Raw genomic sequence first — 11,635 nt, forward strand, 5'->3', positions numbered from 1 at the left:
TCAAACTCATGCTGGTAGCTTCGAGAACACTGTCCAACCAACTTTGTAACCAGAGGTTCAACTGAATAGAATCTGAATCACATGCACCACAAGGCCTATGCAGCCTCAACTTAAGATGGCTCCCCGGCCTGGCTTTGCACTGCAAAGTTTGCAGCAGCACGTGCAACAAAATGGCGTCCAACATTCAAAAACCCCCTCAGCTTGCATTAACTATCCACACACAAGGCATGTAAGCTCCACCCCCCCCCAGTCGTTCTTAGACTTCTTATTGGGTGAGCAAAACAGCCAAGCAACACAGTTGGAGCCTCCCTCCTCCCTGGCCGGCAGGGAGGGAGGGAGAGGAGCTGCTTCCTTTGAAATTTAAGGGACATCGTTTAAGGGACATCCATCAATAAGGGACAGCAGCGGGACATGGTGCTGGACTGTCCCTTCAAATAAGGGACACTTGACAGCTATGACCTAGGAGCGGGGCCACCTGGCTCCCTCCCCCACCCCTGATGCCCCTATAGGAAGGGGATGGAAATCTCTTCTGGAATTCTTTACCCAAAAGCCCTATGGAAGGGATAGAGCACCCAAAAAACAGTGAGGTACAGGCTTTCCCTTTCTCTCTCCCCCCCCCAAGTATTTAATATTCTGTGTGAAGGAATAAGCACCAGGTGAGGGCACATTTCTGTTTCTACTGTATAGGCTCAATCCTCTTGGTAGATTTAACTTATCCAATAATCAGCTGCGTTTATACCACACCCTTTCATTCTGATGGTGGTTTGAGGATATGCCTTGTAAAATCCATGAAGATCTGTGACTTAGATCTATGGGTTTCTTTGTCCCAGGGTAGTGCTGGTAAGTGCTTGATTGACGTTTACAGTGTAAGGCATGGATCCTTATGATTTTTGCAAGTTATCCCCTCATGGTTCTAGTTACAGGTAGGCAGCTGTGTTGGTCTGCCACAGTCGAAACAAAATAAAAAAATTCCTTCCAGTAGCACCTTAGAGACCAACTAAGTTTGTTATTGGTATGAGCTTTCGTGTGCATGCACACTTCTTCAGATAGTACTCATGGTGGTATTGAAAAGTCCTGGATCTGCAATTTTTACAATTAAGGCTATGGAGACAGATGTGACTTGCAGTTTGACGGTGGCCTGGGGAAAATCTTGTATAAAAATCATGCAAAAATAAGAGGATGCGTTTTTAATTACACTTACGTTCTTTTTCTATGCCCTGTGGTGGTAATTTTGTCACTTGTTGCCACAGCACTTTTTCAGAATTCTACAACTAACATCCCAAAAAGTAAATTGGCTGTTAGTTGAGGTGAATATGAAAAGGAGCAAGTGATTAATAGCAAACCTGGGATCAGACAAGGTTTCCTGTTACACCTTTATTTTCAGAATGTATAAGGCTTCAGTGGAAAGGGTCTTATAACCTTTTATTGCTTATATATTGTTGACCTTAGATGACCAAGCACCATTTATGATTTGATGGACTACCAGCCTTGGCTTCATAAGCTAAGGAAGTAATTAGATTTTGTTTGTTTCTTTTTTAAACATATCCTGTGGTGGTGTTCGTCTTTGCTTTCACTGCTTTCCAGCATGTGCCAGAAGTAGAATCTCTTTGCCAATGTTTGCTGTTTTTATTTCAGTTTCTGATTATCTCATTACCACTGTTAAGTTACGCAAACTTCTGAATTCTTAACCCTGTGCCCACTGGCTTCATTTTTTGTTAAACTGACAATCTGTTGATCCATTAAATGGGCAGCCTGATCTAGAGTTTTGGATGTTCATATTAGAGCTCTAAGCAAATATAAGTGCCCATTTCATTTGTATGGCATGCCCTAAACACTGTGCTGAAAGGTAAAGTCTTCTCACTGAGAGAGTATCATCCATTTGATATCTATCATAGTGCAAGAAGTGCAATGAAATGTTTATGAGCTTGTCTCCATTTGGGTCTCCTGAGAATTGGATTGTGGCATTAGCACAATGTATGCCTGCCAGGATTTGTAGAGTCCTTGTGGAGAGAATCTTTCTGCTTATATTTTGATAACAAGCAGGTTGCTTGCCAGTGTCCTGTTGTTAAATATTTTGATTGATATGTTGGTGACAAGTATAGTTGTAAAAATAGGCAAATACTTTGCCTTCTGCCCTTCTGTGTTGAAAATGGAACAGTTCAGTGTGTAAGAAGTACACTTCTTCTGTGTCATGAAACTAAGCTGATTATATGAATGCCTCTAGTTGACCTGTAATGACTTTCTACAAATTTTGATTTATAGATATAGATAGAGATAGATAACTGAAAAGTTAAAAAGAAAAATCTGGCTTGGTATGTGTAATTACAAACAAATATTTTAATATGAAATGCATAACTTCTCTAATTTCAGGAGTTTGGGTGTCATCTCTTATATGCTGCTTACACACGAATCTCCTTTTGTGGGAGCCGACAAACAAGAAACGTACCTCAATATTTCTCAAGTAAATGTGGATTATTCAGAAGAAACATTTGCTTCAATTTCACCATTGGCCAGAGACTTCATTCAAATGCTTCTTGTTAAAAATCCTGAGTAAGTAGATGATTTGGAGCAGGGCAGAGGAAGAAAACTTAAGCGGAATCTCTGTAACATAAATATAGTGGCAAGGGGCTTAGTCATATGAAAAGGCTATTTTTTGCATGTCTGTGTATCACAAGCTTAATTTCAAATTAAAAATCATTTTATTTACTCTTGAGTTCTCTTCCTCTTTAGTAAGAACTGCATTGTATAACCTGACACACTGCAGTGGCGCAGAAATTCTTATGGGTCTAGAATTGGGGTGAATCTTTGTGTATTTTCCATCAGAAATACTTCCCTATGTGCTTGGCTTTATAATGCCAAAGAGCAACTAGCAGTATTTGACTCTGGGTTGTATCCAGCTAAATTCTACTTGGAGCAGGCGCATTAAAATTAATGGACCTAAATTAGTCATGTCCATTAATTCCAATGGATCTGTTGTGAGCATGACTAACATTATGTACAACCCTCTGTGTTTGTTAATACTTTCTATATAACCCTCTGAGATGGTGAACCAGGGCTTTCTCTAGTGCAGGATGCAGAACAGGATCTGTTCCTTGTGGGGCACTTTCAGAGGTGGTCAAGGCTTTCCACCTCTCCATCATGACCCAACTTTGAAGGAAAGAATCAGGAGTGCACCATAAGTGTGCTCCCACTTCTTTCATTTCTTCCTTTGCAGGCCAGCTTTAATTCCATTTATGCCAATCAAGTGATTTCTGACTGCAAAATCTAATTTTTGCAGCATCTGGGGGCTCCCAAATAGAACCAATTCCAGTGTGGTTTGCATTTGGCACTAAATTTTAAAAGTGACAAATGCGAACATCTCTTTCTAGGGAACAATCAGGATGTCAGGTGTGGAGCAGGTGGACATGGCTTGTGGGCCAAATAACCCTGCTGAGCATAATTGGGCCCACAGGCCGGTGGTTCCCCACTCCTGCTTTTAAGGTATGGAATTGAACAGCTGTAGCCATTTCAGCAAGCTGCAAAGCCTTTCACGAAAATGGATTGTGCTTCTACAATTTCTCCAAGCAGTGAAGAGTTGTGTTAGTTGGCTGACTCCCTATTATGTTGCAGCCATAATCCTTGTTAGTTTGTGTGTTTATGTGCACAGAATAGTATCAGTGGTATAAGAAAGGGAAGGCAGATTGAGGAAGGAAACCTTTTCATTTTGCCTTCCTTTGCCTTTTCCGTCCATTCTTGCCTGCATCGTACAGCCACCTTCCCACTGCTTGAAATACATATTGATGGCAAATAGAGCAAGAGCAAGCTATAGACACTTAAACCAAAAATATTTTGTCTTTCCTTGTGATGAGAATTGGTGGGGTCAGTGAGAGGTGTTACAAGAGTGCAAGTTATGAAGTGTATGCTGTGTGGGGAAGATAAGCTTGGCCATCTCTTCCTCCCTGTGGATCTCTGCCAAATCTAGTTGATTAGGGATATAGTTTTGTTTGAAGGCAGTAAGGCTATTCCAACATCAGGTAGTATTTAACCCTTCTTTCACTGGCTAAGCTGTTGCTTTCAAATGACCTCCATGTCTTAAATGTGTATCTTTTGATTTTTATTTTGAAGAGAGCGACCAACAGCAGAGGCCTGTCTGTCTCACTCCTGGCTTCAGCAAAGAGATTTCTTCTTGTTGTACAGCCCTGAAGAAAGCCCCAGTTCTTCTCCAACACATGATCATATGAATAAGGGCACAGAAGAAAGAAATACTAATAAGTGCATGTGTAATGGAATGTGCAGCGAGCGAGAGGATAAAGAAAATATTCCAGAAGACAGCAGTACAGTCTCCAAACGATTTCGCTTTGATGATTCTCTCCAGTACCCCCAAGAATTCACAACAGACTTTGTATGCTAACAGATGCACTCCTGAATGCTATTTTGAACTGAATTTAGGATTCTGATCTACTCCTGTGGCACATGCTTTCAGATTATGGCTTGTCCACTATTGCATTTTGGTTATCCAAGAAATGCACTTTCAGTTGATGTTGTGTTGGCCCTTCTTTGTGCTACCATTGCTGGCAATGGGTTTGACTCCTGAGAAACTGGAGTCCTGGCACCTGAAGTGGATTGTCTTTGGAGGCAGACAAGCAACTGAGTATTATTTTTTTTTACATTTGAAGTCCAAATAATGGATTTTGGTGTGTCGATAATTAAAATAGGCAAACTGGGAAGAGGATTTTTTTAATGCTAGCCAACAGTTAGCCTTGTTAAACACACCATAACCATGTTCTAAGCCAAAGAGTGATGTAAAAATACATATGCAGTTGCATTGTTAATAAAGCTACATGAAGTTGACAAAGCAGAGAAATGGGCCCTTTTGTTCAAGTCCAGCAGAGCAGCCTCATGCTGTCATCTTTTTGTTGAACAGATTCAAATCAATGACTTATTAGTATATAGCTGTACTACAATGAATCCTTTGAGCCTGTGTTTCCCACTTGGAATGCTGACTGGAGTTCAAGTGGCTTCCTGACTGGCAGCCCGGAGGCTCTTGCATGTTTGCTCAGAAGCGAGCCTCACTGGGTTCAGTGTAGAGAGGTTTGCAGCCTTAGACCATTTTCACGTGAGGCACTTAAATAACCATTTGCATTCCACAATTCTGTTATGCAAATATAGTACCCAGATGTTTTAAAATACTGATTTAACTTAAAAACCTTTTTGTGTATACAAATAACATGGAAAGGGGTCAAAGATGCATTTGTGTCATGTGAAAATACCTTTAGCTGGCATTTTTTTCAGGGGCTACGCAAGGGTACGCAGTACCGGCACCTCTTCTTTGTTGTTAATAACTTCATGATGAGTACCGGCACCTATTTTTCTAGAAAAAAAAAGCACTGCCTTTACCTATCTACTCACAAACTTGTGTCAACGTGGTATACCTTTCTGGCAGGAAAATCTGCAATTCTGTATACTACTTAAGGGCACACTCAATTTTGTGAGGTATTAAGTCTGAAGGCCAACAAGACTAAATTTTATTGAATGAGAACTTCCACAAAAGTGTGCAATGTTAGGTTTCGTCATAATTTATCTTTTATAGATGAAGTTGACTTCATCAAATTATTCTCCTAAATTACAACTCTCTTCTACCTTCCCATTCATCAGTTGAATCCATTGATGGTATCCCAGCAAATATATGATACCACTAATATGTGTGTCATGCCTCTTTACTCAGAAGTAAGCCCCACTATGTTCAATGGTGCTTACTCTCAGGTAAGAGTACACGGGAATGAAGCCTAAAGCCATGTGTTGAATTTCACAAGCAGTGACATGAGGTTGGCACTGCAAGTAGTTGGACTGAGGTATACTGTTAGAATCAAGGTGGTGCAGATTCAAGCCCACATTCAGAAACTCAGTACAGAATTTCAGTATTTGAAAGCCATATTTTCTTAAGACTATCAGTTAAAAATCCCTATGGGAAGGCTGGGATACAGAATTCAATTGCCTAATATGCGTTTTTAAAGTGTTGACTTTATTTTAAAACAGATTTTATTGGAATTTAGCAAAAGGTATACAGAAACATATCTTTTTTGTCAAAAGTAAAATATATATAGATAAAAGCACAAAAAACAGAAATGAAAGGAAAATAGATAAAAAGTGGAGATAAAAATAATAATGGGAGAAAAAAGAAAATAAATAACTTCCAATTCCTCATCTATCAGCAATTTGTAAACATTATTCAACTCATCCACTCCAGTATTACACCTAAAAAAAGCCGCTTTCTATAAAGCAACATTATCTTCAGTCTTCAAACCCAAATGCCATTAGTTCATTTTCTTTTTCACGCAAAAAGGCTATAAGGGGTTTCCAATGTTTAGTAAATGTTAAGTGTCTTTTCTCTGAACATGTCAATTCCGCCATCTTGTCTACATCCAATAGTTTTAACAACCATTCTATTGTTGGTAAATATGAGTCTGTCCATCTTTGTGCATATAAAAGTCTTGCTGCTATAGTCATGTATTGGAAGTTCCACAATCCGTTTCTCATTGTTTGTCCAAGCAGAAAGAGTTCTGGTTTCAGATGGAAGTTAACATTCAAGATCTCTGTATTGTATGAATTTATGTCCAATATTTTTTAGCTTTTTGACATGTCCACCAAGCAAGGTAGAATGTCCCTTCATGTTCTTTACACTTCCAGCAAGTATTTGGAATATTTTTATACATCCTAAATAACGTCTCAGGGGTTAAATGCCATGGTACATCATTTTATAAAAATCTTAACACAATGTGTATATTTTAACCCTTTAATCCACGTATGTTCCCATTGTTCCATCTGTATATTATGCCCAGTCTTTTGCCCATTTAATCATACATTCTTTTACCATGTCAGATGGGCAGGGTACAAACAATAAAATTATTATTACTACTACTACTTGTTCTTGCATTTCAAATTTCTTTTTTTAAAAAAAATAATTTTTATTAACCGGCCAATCAAACCAAATTAAATCACATCACATAAATTCCGAATTACAAAGCCGAATTTTAAATTTTGTTGGGACCCATATTTCAAGATCCGAAGGGGGATTCTGATCATCTTCTTGCTACTGCGTTAATGTCCAAATCAGTCCAAACAGAGTTAATAATTCTATCCAGTCTTATCTTGCTGTTTCCACATCACATCTTGTTCATATATTTTCTCTTTTCTTTATGATCTCTTCTGATAGTCTCCTTAAGCCGATAAACACCAATAATAATCCTGTGTGAATTTTTCCATTCTTCCAATCCTCAAATCAAGATGGTTTCCATATATCATCACCTTCATAGATAACATCGCTCTTTCCATCATTTATCTCACAAAACTGTCGCTCTTACGTCCCTCTGAGGAGTTTCACCCACCATATATAAACAGCTCTATTTCTCTCTTTCTCCTCCCAGACTCAAGACCTCCGACAGAACTTCCCAATATGGCGACGGCATTTTAAACTGGTCATTCCAAAGCTCTTATACATTCCATGCTCTTCTTAAAACATGCTTTGGTTCAAAAGTTTATTTCTACACAGCCTTAAATCCACAGCTTAAGTCCTTAAAACGACAATTCTGACTCGTGAGGGGAGAGGATTCTTGTTTAATCACATAAGGAAAGAAAGGAAAGTTTTTCCCTCCTCCCCCATCAGTGATTTGCCATACCGAGTCTTGGCGTATCTTCTCATGATTTCTCTTGTTCCTCCGACTCGTCTTATTTTATCAGAGATCTCTTCTGTTAGCAGTCTTTACTCCCCCTCCTTCCTCGAAATATGTGCATTCCTTCATCCAAATTGTTTCTTTTGAAGTTCTTGCAGCTAGTGGCGCGGATCAGGGACGGCGTCCAGGAGCACCGGAATCCCACAGGAGGGCTTTGTGCCTAGTGCCCCCATCCCCACAAATTCAGGGGTGGTATAGGGCACAGCAGGCAAGGCAGTCCCCCCCACCATCCTGCGGGGGGGGGTAGGGAGGCTAATTACTCCCATCATAGCCTCCAAATTACCCCGTGTGGGTCGGAGAGATGTTATTGTCAGCCATCTTCCGATGCGCCCCCTAGTGGCCCCCTTGCATTTCAAATTTCAACAGTAATTTGTACATTATCACAATGACATGTTCATCATCTGTACACCACTATTTCAAAGTCTGCCTTTTTTCTATACCAAAAATCCTCTTTATCTGACTTAAATCTGTGTTGTAAGTAGGAAAACCATTGGAGAGATTGACCTTCCCTTGTTTATTTTTAGTCTTCTTGGTTCCACTCTAATTATTCTTGGTATGTTAACCCTTTTTCTGCCTATCACGTCTTTTCTATGAAATGCTTCTAGCGTTGAGATCCGTAAGGGTATCTTCAGGTATAACCTAGGTTTATATCTCTTCCAGATTCTCAATATAGTATGTCTGGTAAAATGTTTTTTTAAAGTCCACACTGACTTTGACCTTATCATAACACAAATATGATGCCATCCAAATCATAAGTCATGACTTAATTCCCAAAGTCTCTCATTTCTCAGAGAGACTCTTTCATCCACACTAAACAGGCTACAACATACTGATTCAAATCAGGCAGACCCAAACCTCCCCTTTCCTTTCCTTTCCTTTCCATCTTGCAACACTTTCATTTTGACTTGTGTTTTCCCCCCTTGCCATAAGAACTTAGATAAATCTTTTTGCCTTTAAATGGTCACAATAGGTATTGTTTGGAATAAAAACATCATTCTAGGCAGAACATTAATCTTTATCACTGAAATTCTACCTAACAGCAAGAGTTTTAACTTCTCTCATCTTGACATATCTTTTTTAACTTCATCCGATGTTTTAGCATAATTATTTTGGAACAATGTACAGTTCATATTTGTCATAGTAATACCAAAGTATTTAACTTTAAAAAAAATTGTAACCCTTTTTTCTCCATCAGAACCTTCTGGTTTTCTGTTGTCAGATTTTGGTTAAAATTTGTTTTCTGGCAATTAATCTTAAAGCCTGCCAACATACCAAAATTATTTACTTTATCCATAATAATACCTATTCTCTGCAATGGTTTTTCTTAACATCAAATTGTTTGCAGGTGCTCTTAGTTTGTAAGTTTCTTTTTAAACCATTACCATAACTCTCTTTATACTGACTTTATACCTAGTATCTTCTTCATCATCATCTTCTGGAATTGCTCTGAGTCATAAGTAGAGCTCTTTTTCTCTCAGTTCCAATAATGCTATGTCATCCAAGTATCTTTCCATCTCTCTATTTGCCACTTGACTTCCACTTTCCAACATTTCCACTCTGTCCTTTACTTGTTTCATTTCTCCAGACATTTGTGCGTAAGATGTTGGTATTTTATTTATTGTCTCCTCCAGTCATTGACATTTTGTATTTGAAAAATGGCTGTGTCTTTTTAAGATTCATTTTTGAATTCATTTCTGTTTTAAGAATTTCCATCTGCTCATTCATCATCTGCTGTATCAAATCAACTGTACTCTGGGTATCTAAGGATGCCTTTCGTTCTTCTGTTTTCCCCCCTGGTGGATGTCATATTGGATATTAATATTGCTTCCCTTTTTTCCTTCCTAAAAGTGTTAATTTTAGATGGTTTAAAATAGAAGATCATCTTGCATAAATACACTTTTAATATGGAAAAAAAGTGAAATGAGCATGCCACAATAAGTTATGCCAGCACTTTATAAAACAGAATATAGTAAAAATAAGTGTTTCCATTGTGGTATTTTCAACAAATGTTTACATTTCTTACTCCTTTTAGTCTTACCACTTTGACTTTTTTTGAAGAAGTCAGTTTTTTGTCTCTAGTCAAGAGGTTTTTGGATTTTATAAGCACTTGTATATATGTATGTAAATTCAGGATATCACTTGCTTCTGACAATGCTAAGATTTGTTTGACTATCTCTAATTTTGTAAGTTTTCTTACTTGTTTATGCCATAAGTTTGTATATAATTTTATTCAAATTATAAGTATTCTCTGAGTTCTCTGTTTTGTGTTCAGAATGTGTGGGTCTTGGTAAGTGGATAAAAGTGGCTATATCAGGTGAGGTTTATATATAAGGTCATAGACCATTAGTATAAAAACAGAGGGGGAATAATAGACCACAAACAACATGGGATGTTACATATAGCATGAAGTATAATACAAATGAAAATACAAAACTATCCATCCTAAACTCACTGAGATCATATCAAGTCCTTGATTGCCAAAGACAACGTGCTATGGGATTAAAATTGGCCACAACCTATATTAAGTTTCAGATGTAGGGAGACTGTGGCTCAGGCATTGGGCATTTATCCTTCCTAGTCCCCAGCCAGGGAGCTAGGAGACATCAGGGTTATCCAGAATGTGTGGGGATTGGGCTGGCTCTGGAGAACATGTTCAAGCAGAGAGGACCCCCCCCCCCTTTTCGCCGCCGTCGCAGGGGAGAGCAATGACAACTTCTCGGCGTATGGCCAATGCCTCCCCTCAAGACCCCTTTAACGGAGAACCCTGGTATCACCACTGCAAGGGGGGTGTGGGTCACCGCTTCATCCCCCCCCCCCATTTAGGAAGATAGACTAAAGGATTCTGCCCAAGGCCTGAAACTGCCAAAGTTGTGGCATTTTGCTACGCAGAAGGCAAAGCCTGCCAATGCAGGGAAATTCCTTTCTGGCCTTTCAACAGTGACCCTGACGTAGCAGCGCCCGCGTACCTGTGAAGAAGAGGTTAACTTGCAAAAAGATGACTTAACTGAGGGAGGGGAGGGTGGGAGAAGCTCTGGAGCTGACTGCCGCTTCACAGGTAAGATTCACCTGTTGTGTGGGCAGAACGGTCCCTCCCCTTACCTGGCCAATCCCCTGGCAACGCCTCCCCAGGCAGGATTGGGCGATTGGCTGAGGTAGGCGGAGACCTCCAGGTATCCAGCCTGGGGAGGATGAAGCCAGCCCAAACTACCAGGAGTCGCACTGGGATCCGGGGGGCTGCACACGACCATGCAAAAGGCACCCCCATTTGATGTGGGTAGCAGTCATTAAATACTTGTTCACCTGATAACCTTTCCAGTTGTCCAAGCCCAAACGTATTGAGGAACAAGTTCTGACTAAAGAGCTTCCAATTTCTGAAAATTTGTATCATTCATTCCAGCATTCACTACTTAAGCTTTCTCACAATAAAATGCAGTGAGAATGACTGCATAAAACCCCCAAATATTTGTTTTATGCAGAATAAAATTTATTCGCACACACAAAAAATATGTCAAAATCACTCAACTGCAGGTTTCCTGAACTGTGCAGATACAAAGCCCGTGACATAAGTTTGTGCATGCAGCTGTTTGGAGGGAACACAAAGCAGCCTGAAAATTTAGAACTGGCCTTTCTAACATATACAATTCTGACATATACAATTAAGGGATTCAAGAGAGATTTATAAATATCCTTACATCTTTAGGAAGCTGTCAATTGCAACTCCACACAACAGCTGGCCTACAGCATAAGGTGAGCAGCCTGAACTTCGTTTCACTCTGACAACAACCTCTGTACAGATCATCTCCTTACTCAGTAGCAATCCTATATCATTTAATAGTTCTGAGGAAAAGAATAAACATGGGAACCGTGACAAGAACATCTGGTGTCCATAGCAGGTGTGCAGCTTCTCAAACTTTTGATCAAACCAG

The 11,635-nt window shown here is 39.5% G+C and overlaps 1 protein-coding gene and 1 long non-coding RNA gene across 2 annotated transcripts in view; one reads left to right on the top strand and one right to left on the bottom strand.

Annotated features, from left to right (window-relative positions):
• Positions 1–6,897, top strand: part of STK17B (serine/threonine kinase 17b) — a 106,633-nt gene extending 99,736 nt beyond the window's left edge. The window contains exons 8-9 of the mRNA XM_081848669.1: positions 2,371–2,550; positions 4,105–6,897. Of these exons, the coding sequence (XP_081704795.1) occupies positions 2,371–2,550; positions 4,105–4,390 (466 nt within the window). The 3' untranslated portion in view covers positions 4,391–6,897. The remainder of the gene's footprint in view (positions 1–2,370; positions 2,551–4,104) is intronic.
• Positions 6,898–8,299: 1,402 nt separating this feature from the next.
• On the bottom strand, positions 8,300–10,128 carry LOC309335581. The gene is made up of 2 exons (XR_014153587.1): positions 8,615–10,128; positions 8,300–8,538 (listed from the first exon to the last, which is right to left on the bottom strand). It is a non-coding gene; the product is annotated as an uncharacterized lncRNA (long non-coding RNA).
• Between the last annotated feature and the right edge of the window lie 1,507 nt (positions 10,129–11,635).

The sequence above is a fragment of the Podarcis erhardii genome (genome assembly GCF_964252035.2).
Source record: "Podarcis erhardii genome assembly, chromosome: 1".
NCBI classification, from domain to species: domain Eukaryota; kingdom Metazoa; phylum Chordata; class Lepidosauria; order Squamata; family Lacertidae; genus Podarcis; species Podarcis erhardii.